The sequence below is a fragment of the Thalassophryne amazonica genome, chromosome 15 (genome assembly GCF_902500255.1).
Source record: "Thalassophryne amazonica chromosome 15, fThaAma1.1, whole genome shotgun sequence".
Lineage (NCBI taxonomy): Eukaryota > Metazoa > Chordata > Actinopteri > Batrachoidiformes > Batrachoididae > Thalassophryne > Thalassophryne amazonica.
In genome coordinates, this window is record NC_047117.1 from 18693322 (window position 1) to 18710114 (window position 16793).

The following is a 16793-nucleotide window of genomic DNA, read 5'->3' on the forward strand; positions in this document are numbered from 1 at the left end:
TCGTGAATCCGGGTGCTTCATCAATATTTTGCCTGGTTGGGAGGCGTCATGTCACTGTCCATGAAGGGACGTTTTCGTTTAGTGTGCAGCATTTGGAGTGCGCTCTCTAGTTCTCATATACAGCTCTGTGTTATACCCCCACATCCAAACGTTTGGGGGTATGTAGGAATCAACCTGTCACTTTGTCTGTCAGTCTATAAGTCTTGTAAGAGGAACTCCTCAACTGTTTGGGGGACTACACACACACACACCATATGAGGCTGTCTGTGCATGAAGGAAAATATTTTCAGTCCAGCATCTTCCAAGACACGTTCATCAGATTATTGTGTTTATTTGATGCATGATATGATACTGATTGAAGGGTAGGCATTTGGACTCGTGTTGTCCCCCCACCACCACTATCATATTTGATAATTACATGTTTCAACAGCCCTGTTTGGTTTTTCAATATGTATATTTGGTCTGTGTTCATTACAACAGACTAACTACCATCTGATAAACACTCACTGGCCACTTTATTAGGCTCAACTGCTTATTAACACAAGTAACAAATCCGCCAGTCACAAGGAAGTAACTCGGTGCATTTAGGCATCTAGATGTGGTGAAGACAACTTCCTAAAGTTCAAACAGAGAGCATCAGAATGGGGATGAAAGGGGATTTAAGGGACTTTGAACATGGCATGGTAGTTGGTGCCAGACAGGTTGGTCTGAGTATTTCAGAAACTGCTGATCTACTTGGATTTTAACGCACAACCATCTCTAGGGTTTACAGAGAATGGTCCAAAAAAGATATCCAATGAAGGGCAGGTGTGTGGACGAAAATTCCTTGTTGACGTTAAAGGTCAGAGGAGAATGGGCAGTCTGCGTGATGGCATCATGTCAATGTGGACGAACACCTCTGAGGAATGTTTCTAGCACCTTGCTGATTCTATCCCACAAAGCATTAAGGCAGTTCCAAAGGCAAAAGAGGGTCCAACTCAGTACTAGCAACACCTACTATGACTGCGCACAGCACTACTTGCATTTTATCTTCATGTTCATGATCTGTTGACATTATGGTTTTATTATCCTGTGTCTGTAATATTTTTAGAATTACTCAAAAACTATTTGATTTTGAGTCAACTCATTATGGATCTTAAGACTATGCTGGAATCGATTCCACTGTATTTCGGAAGAGGGGCAGATAAAGGCATGGTGTCAGGACATTATTTTATTTATTCATTTATTTTTTAGTTTTTATTTATTTATTTATTGGGGGAGGGGATGGGTTAGAATATGGGCTTTTTTACTGAAGAAAGGATATCTAAAGAAACTCAATGAGAATGTTGGCCCTGGTATAGAATCGGTGCCAAAACATTTTGAGATAAGACCTACAAATACAGTTAAATTTAGACAATTTATGCAACATTATAAAACTTTTAAAAATTATAATGCCAAGCTTATGAAATGTGATAGAAATGTGTCACCAAATCTATACAGCATGATCAGAGGTTTTATTCTCAAAGTGTAAACATCAGAAAATCTCAGATAAACCTCCCACATACCATCAATTAGGTGTTTCTTCCAAAGGAAACTGAAGACTTCTGATTTACCTCAAGGATAAAAATACATTTCTTTGGTCAACATCGACACAATACATGGGATCTGTTTCTTTGCATCAAAACCAGGGGAATTGGAAACTGACTCAAACTCTACTGCCACCTTGTGGTTCACACGTGTCATGATGTGCAGGAGCTCCAATTCTTTCCCGTATTTGGTGATCATATCACACAGTGACTGGATGAACCAAGACCCACTGATGGTGTTCCTCCATGAGTAATAGCCTGAGGACACAGGTATGACATGATATAAATATCTATATAATAATAGCCAAGTGGCCTCTGTGTGTGCGTATGGCTTCGATCATGGCGAAACTGTGGAGAGCTGACATTTGCCATTTGGTATGCTTATGTATTTTGGGTCAAGGGTGAACACCGCCAAAACACAAAGTTGATAAAACTAATATTTTTGTAGAAATTAGTGATATTATCTTACAACAGTAAACAATGGATGTTGCGCTGCAATGCACCATGGAAGTTCAGGGTTTGGGGTTTTAAATGTTGTTATTGTGGTTCACGTTAGTTCAACAGTATTAGTGTTCTTGATTTATTGTGTTTTTGTAGTTCAATTGATTTAGTCACTTTACTTAAGTGTGATGTTGCCATTACCATGACTGAGAAGTGTTGTGCATTTGCTGGATTCCGCCACCCTCTCTGCTTGTGGGTGTGTAAAAATAAAAGCACCTGCTTGTGGCAGAATGCAGAAAAGACAAAAAGCTCCATCTGTGTGTGTGTTTAACTTAGATCATGGACAAACAATGGAGAGCTGACATTTGCCCTTTGGTATGCTTATGCATTTTGGGTCAAGGATGAATGCCACCAAAACAGAATGTTGATAAGACTAATATTTTTGGAGAAACTACAGATACTAGCTAACAATCCTGAACAAAGGACATTGATAATTACATTCTGGACTCACACGCATTCCAGCAGGGGGCGGTAAATCATCCATATATTAAAAGTATGTGTGCATGATTTTATTTAGTAAGTTCAATTTAAGTACAAAATATCCTTGTAAATACGTTAAAAATGTGGATGACACAAAAAAGTAAAAACAATTTTTTCCATTGCAGTCCATTTAAAAATCAAATGACAAAATAGAAGTAATAATAAACTAAAATAATACTGATAACAATAATAATAGTAGTGTATATATGATAACAAGAACCTAAACAATTTATAAATACATTAAGACAGTATATTAATATTAAAAAATTACATAATTAACAGGAAGTAATTGGGTTGAGTTCTTCTGGACTCACACGCCATTCCAGCTCATTATACAAACTGCATCATTTATTACCACCCTTGAAAAATGTCAGCTATGTATTTTATAATCACTACCCAATCTAGAACCCGTGGATCCCCACAGACAACATGCTAGTTAAGTATAACCATACAACAGCAAAATCACAAAGAAAAAGAGTGTATGAACCTGGGGCTGTGGAGTAGGCATAGAGGAAGTCTGCTTCCACTGGGATCCTCATGGCGCCATCATCGACACTGTCCGCTTCAATACCCGCATCTAAATCAGTACCTCTGCAAGCCTACTCGGTGTTCACAAACATAAATACAAAACCAGTAACAGGTTTAACAATAGAGTCCAGCAGGGGGTTAGTGCAGAAATTAGAAACTTTTATAATACCTGGATGAAGAAGAGTTTTGGTTTTCCAACCAATGTTTTGCAGCGATCGCCACGAAACAGTGATGTGAGACACTTGAGCTCTATTGAGCCATCTGTACCAAAGAATACACCTTCATCTCCATGACTCAAAAGAACACATACAAAGGAGGCGGCACTGTCATGATCTTCCTTTGAAACTGACAAAACAAGAGAGAGACTGTTATACGTCTATAGATAAAACAGGTCAAAAGCTGTCAGACATGCTATGATGACATTCATGTAAAAGCTTTAACCAGGATAAAATGAACTGTAGAGTTCATATTCATTTCCAAAATAGACCAGCTTCACCAGTTGCACCAGTCTAAAATGTATTGTAGAAATGCAGAGTTCATAGTGGATCTAATCCACACTAATCCAGTACTAAAATTACTGTCTTCATAGCTGTCCTCAGCTGTTAGCAAAGGCCTTTTATTTATGGAAACAAACCTCAATGCACACAGAAAGCTTGTGTAACTTTCCATCACACTTGATTTTTAAGCCTCACAGTGTAATTGGTCCCATTTTTACACAGCAAAATTGATTATTACACACCTAACTCATTGTGCAAAGCAGAGATGGGCAATTTTACACAGTGAGGGCACTGAACTCTACACTAGTAGTGTAGAGTTCAGTGGAGGGGACAAAAGCCTCCTCCAACTGATCACTTCAGGAAGTGCTTCAAAGTTAAAGATCTCTTTGAGCTGATGACCTCACCAGTGCAAACACATGCTGAGGTCACTGGATGGCACAAAAACCTGCAGACTATTAGGCATTCATAACATGGCATTCATAACATATGTTTACCTATTTATGGTTTTTCGAGGAATTAGAGGATGTACTGTATGTGGATTCTGCGTCACACAGTACTTACCAAAGGTTAAAACCTGTTTCATCTGCTGGACTGTCTGATCGTTGTAAAGCTTCACTTTATAACCCAACTTTGCAAACACATTCATCGCGTTAGCAGCATCTATGTCTGTACCATTTCGTTGATTCATGCCTGTACAAACAAAAAAAATGATTACTTTAAGAACATGAAGATAACTACAAATAAAGAATTATTGACAACCACATTTTAGCAAAACATGAGCATTTTTAACATGCTAATCTTTTTTAAACCTTTATTTAATCAGTATCACTGAGATGGAGATCTCTTTTGCAAGGGAGACCTGGGCAATTATAAAGTTTCCAGTTCCCTTAACCCGCATGTCTTTAAATGTGGAAGGAAACCGGAGCACCCGGAGAAAACCCACGCCAACACGGGGAGAACATGCAAACTGCACACAGAAAGGCCACAGGTGGGAATTGCTCGGTGACCTTGCAGTGAAGCAACAGTACTAACCACTAAGCCACCGTTCTACCCTAATCTAAAGCAGATTGGAGGACTATACTTCATAAACCAGTCTGAAAATGTTATTTTTGTTAAAAACAAATCTTGTTGCTTTTGTGGAGAACAGGGAAGGAGGTAAAAAAAAACAATGATCCATGCTATCATGGATCACTGTTTTCTTTTACCTCTCAGTTCTTTTTTCAGGCTACCTGATCACACAGATGTATTTCTTAGATTTTTCAGTTATATCGATGACAACACTTATAAGCGTGTGCAAAGCTCAGCCTCTAACAGAGATTATTTTTAAACAAGACTGCGTTCATGACTAATGGATGCACACATGCACTAAATCTTCTTACAGTGGAGAGCAGCTGCTGCTTTTACCCTGTCTGGATCAAAATAAAGTTATCACTTAAAAACAAGTCATCATAACATGACATCACAATTATGTAAACTTTGCAATCTGCAGCTCTGTTCTTAACGTTAGCAGCTGCATTCCATTCAACAGCATGCTGGGACATTTCCCCAAAGCTACATAAACACTGTCTGAAACACTCAGAAAAACAAGTACTCACAAGTACTTTGTTTTCAGCAGTCTCCGTAGCTGTTTGTTGCAAATACTGCATACTTTGAGATTGGTCAGGGAAGTGCACAAAGTAATCCCGGTGTATCATCAGATGGTCACTAACAGCCTAAATCTAAGTTATGATTTCTGTGTGACGTCCTTTAAAAAGCCATGTCAACTACATACTAGGAACAATTTGGTTATTAGGGCTGTTCATGTTATACAGTGGAAAAAATAAAAGTTGTGAGAGACTTCTGGCCACATATTGTTTTTGTTCCACTTGAGGCTTTATAGGTGCAGACAAAATCTGAACTCAATCAGATAAGATTACAGGTCCCCCAGTGTGACATTTTTCTCTCCATCCACTGGCAAGGCAACATCACCCTAACGGGAGAAGACTCTTGATGCCATTATATAGTTCTTTTACAGGTACATGTGATGGCTTCTAATTGCAAACAGTGGTGGTTGATTGGTCACCCAGAGGAGAACATTACTGGAATTACTGGATTACTACATTGCTTGTTTGGGGAAAATTGTTGCTTTGTGGGGAACCCATAAACAATGTCCAATTACAATAAAATTTGGCACAGATCTTTTATTTTATTAGTGGAACAAGAACAACATTAGTGGAACAAGAAGAACATGTGGCCCAAAAGATTTTGTAACATTTGATATTTTGAACAGGTCTATTGGTCATGGGCACCTTAGAGATTATTCCTACGCCAGGTTTGAACTGAGGATCTTCTGGTTACGAGCCTACATCTCCACACTTCAGTCCACCATGGGTCTCCTACATGCTCTGAGACTTCCACTCAGCTGGTCTGTAATGTAGCCCTTAAGTAAGACAGAGTTCCATCAACTCCATTCTCTTCATTGAATGTAAGTGCTAACAGTGTAGTAGATTTGTTTGTGACTGTTTGTGATATACATGTAAAGTATGACATTTAAAGGTCAGCATTATCAGAAGAATAATCCCTGACTTGGCTATCAGTGTGTAGTTGACAGGACGGTACTCTGACATTGTGGTGTCAAATAGAGAAGGTCACTGAAAGAGAATGCATCACTGAAAGTGCTTTGAATATCTCCATCAGCTGGAAAAGTACTATATAACTGCAGTTAATTTATACAGACACGTTACAGTATAAAACGTTCCGTTTCAGGCTGCGATTTTGTTTGTTGCAAGGGAATTTCTCCACACAGACACCACATTGTGGAACTTTGAGGATACAGTAATCAAATAACCACAAATAACCTGTTCGTCTGTCAAAGTTCTTGTTGTTGATGATGACACACTGGCCGATGCTGGGGTAAGTGAGGCTGTATTTGAAGCTGTGGGAGCTGGAATCCACCTCTGCCTGTGACCTGAAGGACAACAACACAAAACTTGAACAACAACAACAAACCCATACTCGGCTGAGGTCTCACACCTATTATGCTGATACGGCATGGTGACAAATTAAGCAAATAAGCACAGACGGACACACACAGTCCATTTCAATGGTCCCGCTATTTCATGGCAAGGGACAGTCAATTCAATTTCAATTTATTTTCCTTTATATAGCACCAAATCACAACAGAGTTGCCTCAAGGCACTTCACACAGGTAAGGTCTAACCTTACCAACCCCCAGAGCAACAGTGGTAAGGAAAAATAAGTACAAAAAGGCCAAATAATAGTTCTCCATCAATTTCCATTTCCACTAATTTCCATTCATTTTGATCCTGGTGTCCAGATTTTGATCTTGCATTTGAGTTGGCACAAGGGAGCTGGAAAAGAACAATTTGCTAAAAGTGTTCAATGCAAATTTCAGCTTTAGAAGAGAAATTTGGTGCAGAGAAGGCAAAATATACCCATTTGCATATTTGAACTTGACCCCAAGGTTCAAGGTCAAATGTAGTACTAAAGGGAGTCAGGACACATGAATTGCTGTAGGTGTTCAATACAAACGTAAGCTCTAGAAATGATATTTGGACAGAAAGAGTGGTATTTTGGGGGTGACATGGTGGGTGTCTTTGTTGGCATCATCCCAGCTCACCTTACACATCTGAGTCCAGGCCATTTGCATTTGTGTCCATTGTGCGAGAAGGTTTAAGGTGTCACGTACGTGACTTATATAGGGTCATGTAGGTCACCTGACAGTCACGTGACTTTGTTTACATTTATTCTCGACCTGATTTCGCACAAAGGTGATCATTCAGTGCTTATGCACCGCCTCTGGCGGTCATCCAGGATTCATAGAACCATAGTTACATGCGTAACTTTCGATTTTGAGTTTCCAGTCTAATTCTATCCACTGCCGACTACTGATTCCTTTATGACTGCTGTTACAGAGTTTATCCCACAGTTCGTCTTCTATTATCATATTCGATTCTAATTCCCATCTTTCCTTGGCATTGTACGTATTTTGAAACAGATCTGTTCAAAGTCTTTTATAGAGATGGGAAATATGTTTGCTTACCAGAAGATGTTTCTCAAAAATTGTTATAAAATATTGTTCTGTACCATTTGGGATTTTACCAATTCTCTCTTTTTCTTTACAATTTGTAATGTGGTGCCTATCTGCAAATATCTATAAAAATCATTTGAAGGGAGGCCAAATTGTTCTTGAGGTTGTGTGAAGGACTTGAAGTGTGCTTCTAAAAATAGCAGTTTAAAGATAATGAGGTATTTAGCCGCCCATCTCTATGATCCCACACTGATGGTGGAAAATCTAGCTCGAGAAATCGATCCAGTATCTGTCCAAACCTTTATAGTATGTTTTAAACATTCATTTCCGATTTTCATATCCAAACAGATTTTACCAAACAAATTCAATCAAGTAGGTCTTTGGTTTGACAGTAACGTGACGTGAGCTAATTAGCCAGTTTAAACGCGACTCACCGTTCTCCGTCGCCATCGCCGCCGCTTCGCTTCGAGTCTAAGCAGTCAAATGTACTTCCAGGGCCGTTTGCCGACATCATGCGATAGAAATAATTAACGGTTAAACACTAATTGCCCTAAAGAAACAGCTACTGCTAACGCAGAGACGTGTAGCTAACGCTGCACGACACAAAAGATGCTGATCTCACGGAGGTCTAATCACGTGATACAGGTCACCGGCAAGACTTTTTTTTTTTTTAAATAAATAAATAATTGAGCTTACCGGTCCACATTTATTTTGATCAGCATTTCGTCTCAAATATACGAGGTCTGTCAATAAAGCAACGGTCCTTTTTATTTTTTTTCAAAAACTATATGGATTTCATTCATATGTTTTTACGTCAGACATGCTTGAACCATCGTGCGCATGCGTGAGTTTTTCCACGCCTGTCGGTGACGTCATTCGCCTGTGAGCACTCCTTGTGGGAGGAGTCGTCCAGCCCCTCGTCGGAATTCCTTTGTCTGAGAAGTTGCTGAGAGACTGGCGCGTTGTTTGATCAAAATTTTTTCTAAACCTGTGAGACACATCGAAGTGGACACGGTTCGAAAAATTAAGCTGGTTTTCAGTGAAAATTTTAACGGCTGATGAGATATTTTGAGGTGATTCTGTCGCTTTAAGGACTTCCCACGGTGCGAGACGTCGCTCAGCGCTCTCAGGCGGCGTCGTCAGCCTGTTCAAGCTGAAAACCTCCACATTTCAGGCTCTATTGATCCAGGACGTCGTGAGAGAACAGAGAAGTTTCAGAAGAAGTCGGTTTCAGCATTTTATCCGGATATTCCACTGTTAAAGGAGATTTTTTTTAATGAAAGACGTGCGGACGGGTCCGCGCGTCGGGACGCAGCCGAGGCGGTGCGGCGGCACAGGAAAAACACCTCCGTGTTGATAACCATTTGTAAAATCCAGGCGGCTTTTGATGGCTTTCAGTGGAGTGAGTATATGAGAAATTGTTTAACAGGCAGGACATGTTCCAACTTGTCCTTAAGGCTTTCAACAGAGGTGTTTTTCCTGTGGCGGAGCGTCGCGTCGGCTGCGTCCCGACGCGCGGACCCGTCCGCACGTCTTTCATTAAAAAAATCTCCTTTAACAGTGGAATATCCGGATAAAATGCTGAAACCGACTTCTTCTGAAACTTCTCTGTTCTCTCACGACGTCCTGGATCAATAGAGCCTGAAATGTGGAGGTTTTCAGCTTGAAACAGGCTGATGACGGCGGCTGAGAGCGCTGAGCGACGTCTCGCACTGTGGGAAGTCCTTAAAGCGACAGAATCACCTCAAAATCTCTCATCAGCCGTTAAAATTTTCACTGAAAACCAGCTTAATTTTTCGAACCGTGTCCACTTCGATGTGTCTCACAGGTTTAGAAAAAAATTTGATCAAACAACGTGCCAGTCTCTCAGCAACTTCTCAGACAAAGGAATTCCGACGAGGGGCTGGACGACTCCTCCCACAAGGAGTGCTCACAGGCGAATGACGTCACCGACAGGCGTGGAAAAACTCACGCATGCGCACGAGGGTTCAAGCATGTCTGACGTAAAAACATATGAATGAAATCCATATAGTTTTTGAAAAAAATAAAAAGGACCGTTACTTTATTGACAGCCCTCGTATACACAACATATAACCAGAGTAAAGTTGGTTACTAGTTACCAACTTAATAATAATAATAATAACAACAATAATAATAATACGTAAGTATGATTATTTTTAATGTTATGTTATGTAGTTGAGTCCGCAATAAAGTATATGGTTTGATTGATTGATATTATTAGGTAAGTAAGTAATAATAGTAATAATAAGAAAAAAGCAATGAAAATTATCACTGCTTGTCCACTTTAAATGTTATTTAGATCTCCCCCCATCTCGATTGTGAACTGTTTTGTGTCTCAAATAGGGACTTCCTGTAATGTGTACTTAAAGGGCGACTATTTGGATGGGGGGGTGTTGAGTCTCGAACCTGCGGTGATTGGATGTTAAAGGACACGCCTCGATTTAGCCACCAGAAGAGGTGACGTCATAATGAGAAATACAGCCTTATGTAGACATATATCCTATCTATTTTCCAACTACTTTTATAAAAAATAACGATTTTTGACGTTGTCTCAATCAGGTGGAACAGCGGTTAGAGACATTCACTTACAAAGCCGAGATCTCGCGCTTGATTCCTGCTGTGTCCGACACTTGATGTGGGCGATTAGCTTACCATTGAGCAGAACAAAAACAATTAGAGGGGTGTTTTTTCGGCTGATTAAACACCAGGACTGGACAGAAATTTAGACAGATATTCGCAATTTCAGCCCGATTTCCTATGGGTTGTCGCCAACTTCACACTGAGCGCCCTCTGGTGGCCATTTTTGGCCAACGAAAACATCGCCAAGCTCAAACATGTAACTTGGTCACTTTTCAAAGGGGTCAGACTTGCCAATAAAGTCAATTTAATGTACAAAGGTTCATTTCAGGTCAACTTGGTGTATAAATCTCATCAGTCTGGGCAGTGAGAACTATCAGCTGGCTGTTAGAAGCAAGCTCGAGACAAAACAAAACCAGCTGATTTCAACAGACAATCAATGCAGCCCGAGCTTGTTTTCATTGGGCAGCCAGTCGCGGAAGCATGTGGTCACTTCGCCCGAAGTCACATAGCTCCGCGGCAACCCATATTATGCATCTCTGTGGGTCCACTGGATGTCATTCATACAAAAAAAAAAAAAAAAAATCAGAATATGTGTCTGAATAAGTGAATAAGTTAACTTGTAACTGGTAACCAACTTCACAAAAAAAAAACTGCTGAAAAAGTGTCTGAAAATGTAAAGTTGTAGATGTTAAGTTTTGAGACGAACCCTAGGTCTCTTGCCTTGTCATAAATATCTTGGTAACACTTTTTCCCATTCATTAAAATGGCTTTGATTGATCTCTCTTGGTAAGGTCTGAAATAAATATAATATTCTTGGTATTCATTTTTAATAGATTCAATTCTTGAAGAAAATTAAGGAAAGGAGTTAGGTTCCATTTGGTTATATCTTCCTTATTTTTTTGTAGAGGAACATAATTGCATTCAAATAATTTTGATAAATCTTGCAGGATGCTTAAGCCTAAATATCTGATGTATTTTGTTTGCCATATAAATACGCATTGTATTTATTGTTATTGTCATCTGGTGGATTATATGCAAGGTTGGGTAGGATTACTTTGAAATGTAATCCAAAATTAACCAGATTACAAGTAATCCAAATGTATGTACATACATACATGTAATCTACATGTATTCTTTCAAAGTAATCCTACCCAACCTTGGTTATATGCAAGTAATTGAGACTTACCAACCCTGATTTTCTATAATAGTGCTTTTATGCAGATTAAAATTAAAACTTGCCATGTTTATAGCACTTGGTAAGAACACCAAACACCATCTGAATTCACACTTTAATGCAACCTTGAACAACTCTGCTTTGAAATCTCCATTCAAGAACAGGAAGGAAAGATACAAGAAAAAGCAAAGAAATTATGTTTTCAATGACTGAACTTGGTTCACAAAAATGTTGTAAAAACCTCAGATGACAAACTCATATATACCCGGTCTCAAAAGTTCAGCATTTACCAAAATCAAATCAAAGGTAATGTATTAAAGTGCTTTATAAAATGTAATTTTTAAAGAACTGTGGCAAGTTGTGAAAACTCTCCGATACAGAGAATATAGTAAAAATCATAGATCTTTGAAGGGGGAAATAATACAAATGGAAGACTACAGTTTAGACAAGAAGGATTTTTTTATATATATATATATATAAACATACTTAAAAAAGAACAGAACAATTTGCCAAACCAATTTTCAAAAATTAATGACATTCCATCAAGCTGTAGATTCATCTCTCCTATTTGTCATGGGTTAATTTAAATGACAAACAATAGATGCTAGTTTTGACAATCACCCCCCCCAAAGGAAGCATTTTGGAGAAACAAAAATTCAAAGAAAAACTTCTGTATAATGAACACAACCCGAGAAAAAAAACAAAAAGAATATTTTGTCACCAATATATTCAGATAACATCTAAATGCCTTTATTCAACAGATTCACCATTATGTTTTATAACTTTTTTTTTTCTGTGTTGTTCTTATAAGTACACTTTAATGTAAACTGGAATTTTGTTTTCATACATCAGTTTGACTGTTCATGACACCTGAAGTTGATACAATGACAGAATTCAGGTCATGAGTTCACTTTGATTTTCAGACTGCTCACGTTTCATTTTGTGCCACACGTAAATGGAGAGGCACTTTTTCCCCCCTCTTGCCCATCAAAAGTGTACACCATCAGCATAATTAGGCAAGACTAATCAACATTAAAGCTATGTTCAACAGGAAAACAGGAAAAGAGCATTTCCCCTCATGTCACTGCTCAAAAAGCCAAGAGAAACCAGCACACAGCTCTTCTGTTCAAAATTTACCCAAAATTATCAATATTTACACAAACAACAAACCAACAGATTAATCAAAAACCATCTCATTTTGGCCCCAAATTTCACACCGCCGGAATTCATATAGTTTATGGAAATATAAATTAGAGATAAATGTTAGGTGCCTACAAGGTCTCACGTATCTTGAATTGTTATACAACTGAAAATCATGTCTTATTCAACAATTTATGCAATTAGTTTTTGTTTTTACATTTCACTAGCTGATTGAAAGCAACGCTGCTTAAAATACACTGAGCAAAAATAAAGCCACATTTTTTTTTCTTCCCAAGTGGTAACAGTGCGCAAGATAGTCATTTAGTGTCACTGATACAAATTGGTTTAGTACCACATAAGTGAAGTTTTGTTTCCATAAAATAAAAAAATAAAAAAAGGTGCACATTGTTAAGTTACAATCAATAAAGGGTACAAAAAAGAAAATCTCTAGCTATTTCCATTTCATAATTATAAATTTTCAAGATTAGTAAGTCAGAAATCACTCAAATAATCACAAACTTGCAATTGCACACCTTATCACTATTGCTATATATTCCCAAATATTTCTTCAGTAGATAAACCACTGAAATATAAGAAGATAATTTAAAACGTGACACAAAAAGATAATGCGTAGACGTGATTTGCCTCAAAACATGTTTCACTTCAGGAAACAAAGTAGCAACACAAATCACAATAAAGCCAAAGGCCAACTTTGCATATTATCTTACATCACATTCAACTTTAGGGATGGGAACTGATGAGATTTTAACTAGGATTATGGTATTATCAATTCTGATTATCAGTCTGATCTATTGATTTATCCATGTCTTAATTTCCTGTGCAAATAAAATAGAGATGTGCACAGGTTTGTCACTGGAGCTTGTTCAAGAGAGATTATGATGTCATGATGGATGAGTTTTTACAACATAGAACCGTCAAAATATAGTGGCAGGAACAGATAACATCTGTGGCAGATAACATCAATGGAGTAAAAAAAAAAAACAAATTTTTCCGATTCCCATCCCTACCCTGTACCAGACAAAAAACAAAAAAACAAAACAATAATCAAGTGTTCAAATAGGCCATTTATCCGCCAGAGAAGGCCTGCCTGCGTTTATAAGTGTTCGTTTTAGACTCCTTAGAATTTTGAGTAAACTTAGCATCTGATGACCCCTTTAATTAGTCTTAACTGAAAGTCAAAATGACTAAACAAACTAAAATAATCAAATTAGTACCCCAATTTTAAAAAATATATCTACCTTTTTTTTTCCAGGTGTGCTGCCTGGGACATGACAACACAAAGTTACTGATCACTTATTAAAAATGTGATTCTCATAAACTGCAGGAAATCACCCAAAAATGTAGCTTTATTACTGAAAAGAAAACATTAGATATGCAGCAGCTTTTCATTGTCTTCAAAGTTTTGCGCAGCACTGTCTAATCACTCTTTGTGAGAACCACTGCAGCCAAGCTATTCACGTACACGTGATTTAGTGTGTAAGCTGCCGAAAGTGTTGGGTATGAATAAAATGACCTACAATGGTCACGCAAAAAATGTGACAAAGTAAATGCAAAATAATTATACATTTATCTCAAGGAACTTCACTTCAGGTGATGTGGAACTACATAACTGCATTTGCTGGAATATGTTGCAAAATGCAACTAAAAGGTTGCGCCATATAACGCTGAATCTTGGAGAAGAAACAGCTGAGACAAACATAATCGGTGTTTGAGAGGAAGTGACGGCCAACTCTAAATATTAACCAGCTGCAAAATTACTACATGTTTATGATGAGGGGGTAAAGACAGGAACCAGGTCACAACCACTCTGTCCTGAGGAGGAGCCAGAGAAGATCTGTGCAGGAACACATAGGAGGCGGCTCTATCAGACAAAGCCAAGATGATTTCACACCTGCTTCCACATTCCACCAAAGGTGTCTTTTACCATCTTCTCATTTGTTTGGGTGACACAGCCACACACACACACACACACACAGATTCAGCTGTGATTAGAAGATGTCGGGGCACATGTGCCAACTTCCACGCTCCTTAGCCTCCCAGTAACCTCCCTTGTAGACGTGCATGGTCTCTCCAGACACAGGATCATCCACTTTCTCAAACCACAGTGCTTGGTAATTATCATGATGGACACCTGAAGGGAGAAAAACAAATCAGTAAGTGAATAAATATTCACAAACACACACACGACTGCAAAGAAGCTACTGTGTAAATGATTATGCTGTCAACTAAGGGAACAAAGCAATTTAATGTCTTTGCCAATCAAACATGCAAATACAGCAAACTTCTGAGATTCGAGAACTATGGGAATTTAAGGCCTGCTCTGTTTTTAATTGTTTTAGGGGGCATATTTTCTACTCAGTACAAACAAAACAACAACAAAAAATTGAAATCAGCACATTTATTTAGAATACACACGCTGCCGCAGCAAGCATAAGCTAACCGGTTAATTTACGTTATTGGATGGGGCAATCACTCAAAATTAAACCATTTCTTGTTTCTACTGAACAGGCCAAAATTCATTAAAAGTACCCGATGGCATGGCCGGTTGACATGCGGAGCTCAATATGCACACAGAGGCATTACAAGTCAACTGCTGAGGAGGGTCTGGTTCTAAGGAATGAGTTCCTCCTCGACAGCCGGCATGTAATTATTTTTTGTCCCAAGTGAAAAGATAGTCTTGGAACATGCCCCCCCAAAAAAGTAGGGCTACACAGACCTATAAAGCTGTTGGTACTTCTTAAAATGGCATCTGTCCATAAAAAGGAAATCTGTGGAAGAACATGGTGCAGAAACCATTTACCCTGAGGACAAAGCACAAAGCCCTAAACCAGGGCTCACCAACATGTCTCCTAGAGATCATCTGCCCTGCATGTTTTCCAGCTCTCCCTGCTCCACCCAGCAATAACTAAGGGCCCTGTCCCACTGGCGTTTAGGAGGATTTGCGGATGGAATGCGCACAAAAGTGGCCCACATCCGCCAAACAACCGCAATAACCGTGTAACATTCCTGTATGAGTCGGCCGCCATCCGAACATGTCCGTGATCATCCGCAGAGGCACGCATGTCGGCAGCCAGGATTTTTGAGCGGCTCAAAAATCCTGCTGCGGATGAGATCCGCATCACTGCCTGAACACTTACTGAAGACATACGCAGGACATACACAACCAACGCGCCGCATATCCCGTCATCCGCTGAAATCTGCAACCGATGGGGTGGCGCGGCTTGTCGGCGGACCGGGACAGCGTGCAAAACAGATATGACGCGTGCTCAGCACGGCCACATCACGGTCGCAAATGGTATGTCGCGCATGCAGACAGAGTGGGCACGGATGAAGCAAGTGCATCACGGCCGCTGTGCCCCTCATGGGGGCGCCTCCACGGTCGCCTTCGCTTCTGTTCCCTGTTATATCCGCTTTTCTTCCTCATGTGTTCGCTGATCCACCCCGGGACATTTCTCATTTCCACCAACCTTTGTTGCGGACGCTCAGCTTTTGTCTCCTCATTTCATGCGCAAATCCTCCTAGACACCAGTGGGACAGGGCCCTAAGTCATGGGTGCTCAGCCAATCAAGAGATCTGCTGTGGTTGCAGCAGGCACATGTGGAAAATATGGTGATCTCCAGGAGCAGGGTGTGTGACCCCTGCAAAACTGAACTTTTGCAATAGATCTCTCTCATATACAAGGAAATCCTAGAAGTCATGTTTAGGAGAACTGACCTCGCTCCCCCTCCCCCTTGGAAATTTGTGTTCACTCACGCCTGCTCATTGGTTTGTTTGAAAGCAGGGTCACTTGCTCATCTTCAACCGCTAACTCCAACTAAGGGTTGGGGGGGGGAAGCCTATCCCAGCAGTCATAGGACATGAGGCAGGGCCTTAAGAGGAAGAAGCCTTTAAAATGTTGGTCCTATTCTGGATCCAGTGTTTTGATTTTCTCCCCCTTTCTTAAATTCATAGTGAGATAAACCTCTTTGAAACTTCTCAGTCAATCAGCATCTTCATCTGTTATAGTGAAGACAAATAGTACTGCTAATGAAGTTTCCATCTTTTAAGAAATAATGCTACAAACATAACTGTCCAGCTGAAAACATTGCTGCTCATCACCTCTCCACCACATTTTGTTGTTCATTAAACAATTTACAGTGATGATGTAAGAGATCAATAACATTAATGACAAGTTTTATTATTATTAAGGTCTGCAACTTATTATTTTAATGATCAAGAAATCTGGCAATGAACAGCTTATCAAAAGATGTTCAGTG

At 39.4% G+C, this 16793-nt stretch overlaps 2 protein-coding genes across 3 annotated transcripts in view; both read right to left on the bottom strand.

The window, feature by feature from the left end:
* On the bottom strand, positions 1 to 8222 carry casp3a (caspase 3, apoptosis-related cysteine peptidase a). Its single transcript, XM_034188442.1, has 6 exons — positions 8036 to 8222; positions 6409 to 6518; positions 4133 to 4261; positions 3244 to 3419; positions 3034 to 3145; positions 1 to 1823 (listed from the first exon to the last, which is right to left on the bottom strand). The coding sequence occupies exons 1-6, from the start codon at positions 8113 to 8115 to the stop codon at positions 1594 to 1596; spliced, it is 837 nt and encodes a 278-aa protein (XP_034044333.1). The 5' UTR covers positions 8116 to 8222; the 3' UTR covers positions 1 to 1593.
* A 3255-nt stretch (positions 8223 to 11477) lies between these two features.
* Positions 11478 to 16793, bottom strand: part of LOC117525771 (oxysterol-binding protein 1-like) — a 29368-nt gene continuing 24052 nt past the window's right edge. For both annotated transcript variants that reach the window (XM_034187711.1, XM_034187710.1), the window contains one exon: positions 11478 to 14668. In XM_034187711.1, the coding sequence (XP_034043602.1) occupies positions 14526 to 14668 (143 nt within the window). In that variant the 3' untranslated portion in view covers positions 11478 to 14525. The remainder of the gene's footprint in view (positions 14669 to 16793) is intronic.

What these genes read in the sequence shown, in the direction of transcription:
- casp3a (XM_034188442.1), bottom strand. Translation starts at nt 8,115, where the DNA reads ATGATGTCGGCAAACGGCCCTGGAAGTACATTTGACTGCTTAGACTCG. An exon ending in GAACTTTGACAGACGAACAG is followed by an intron (nt 4,262 to 6,408) that starts GTTATTTGTGGT and finishes TTGTTTGTACAG; the next exon opens with GCATGAATCAACGAAATGGT. An exon ending in GAAACAGGTTTTAACCTTTG is followed by an intron (nt 3,420 to 4,132) that starts GTAAGTACTGTG and finishes TTGTTTTGTCAG; the next exon opens with TTTCAAAGGAAGATCATGAC.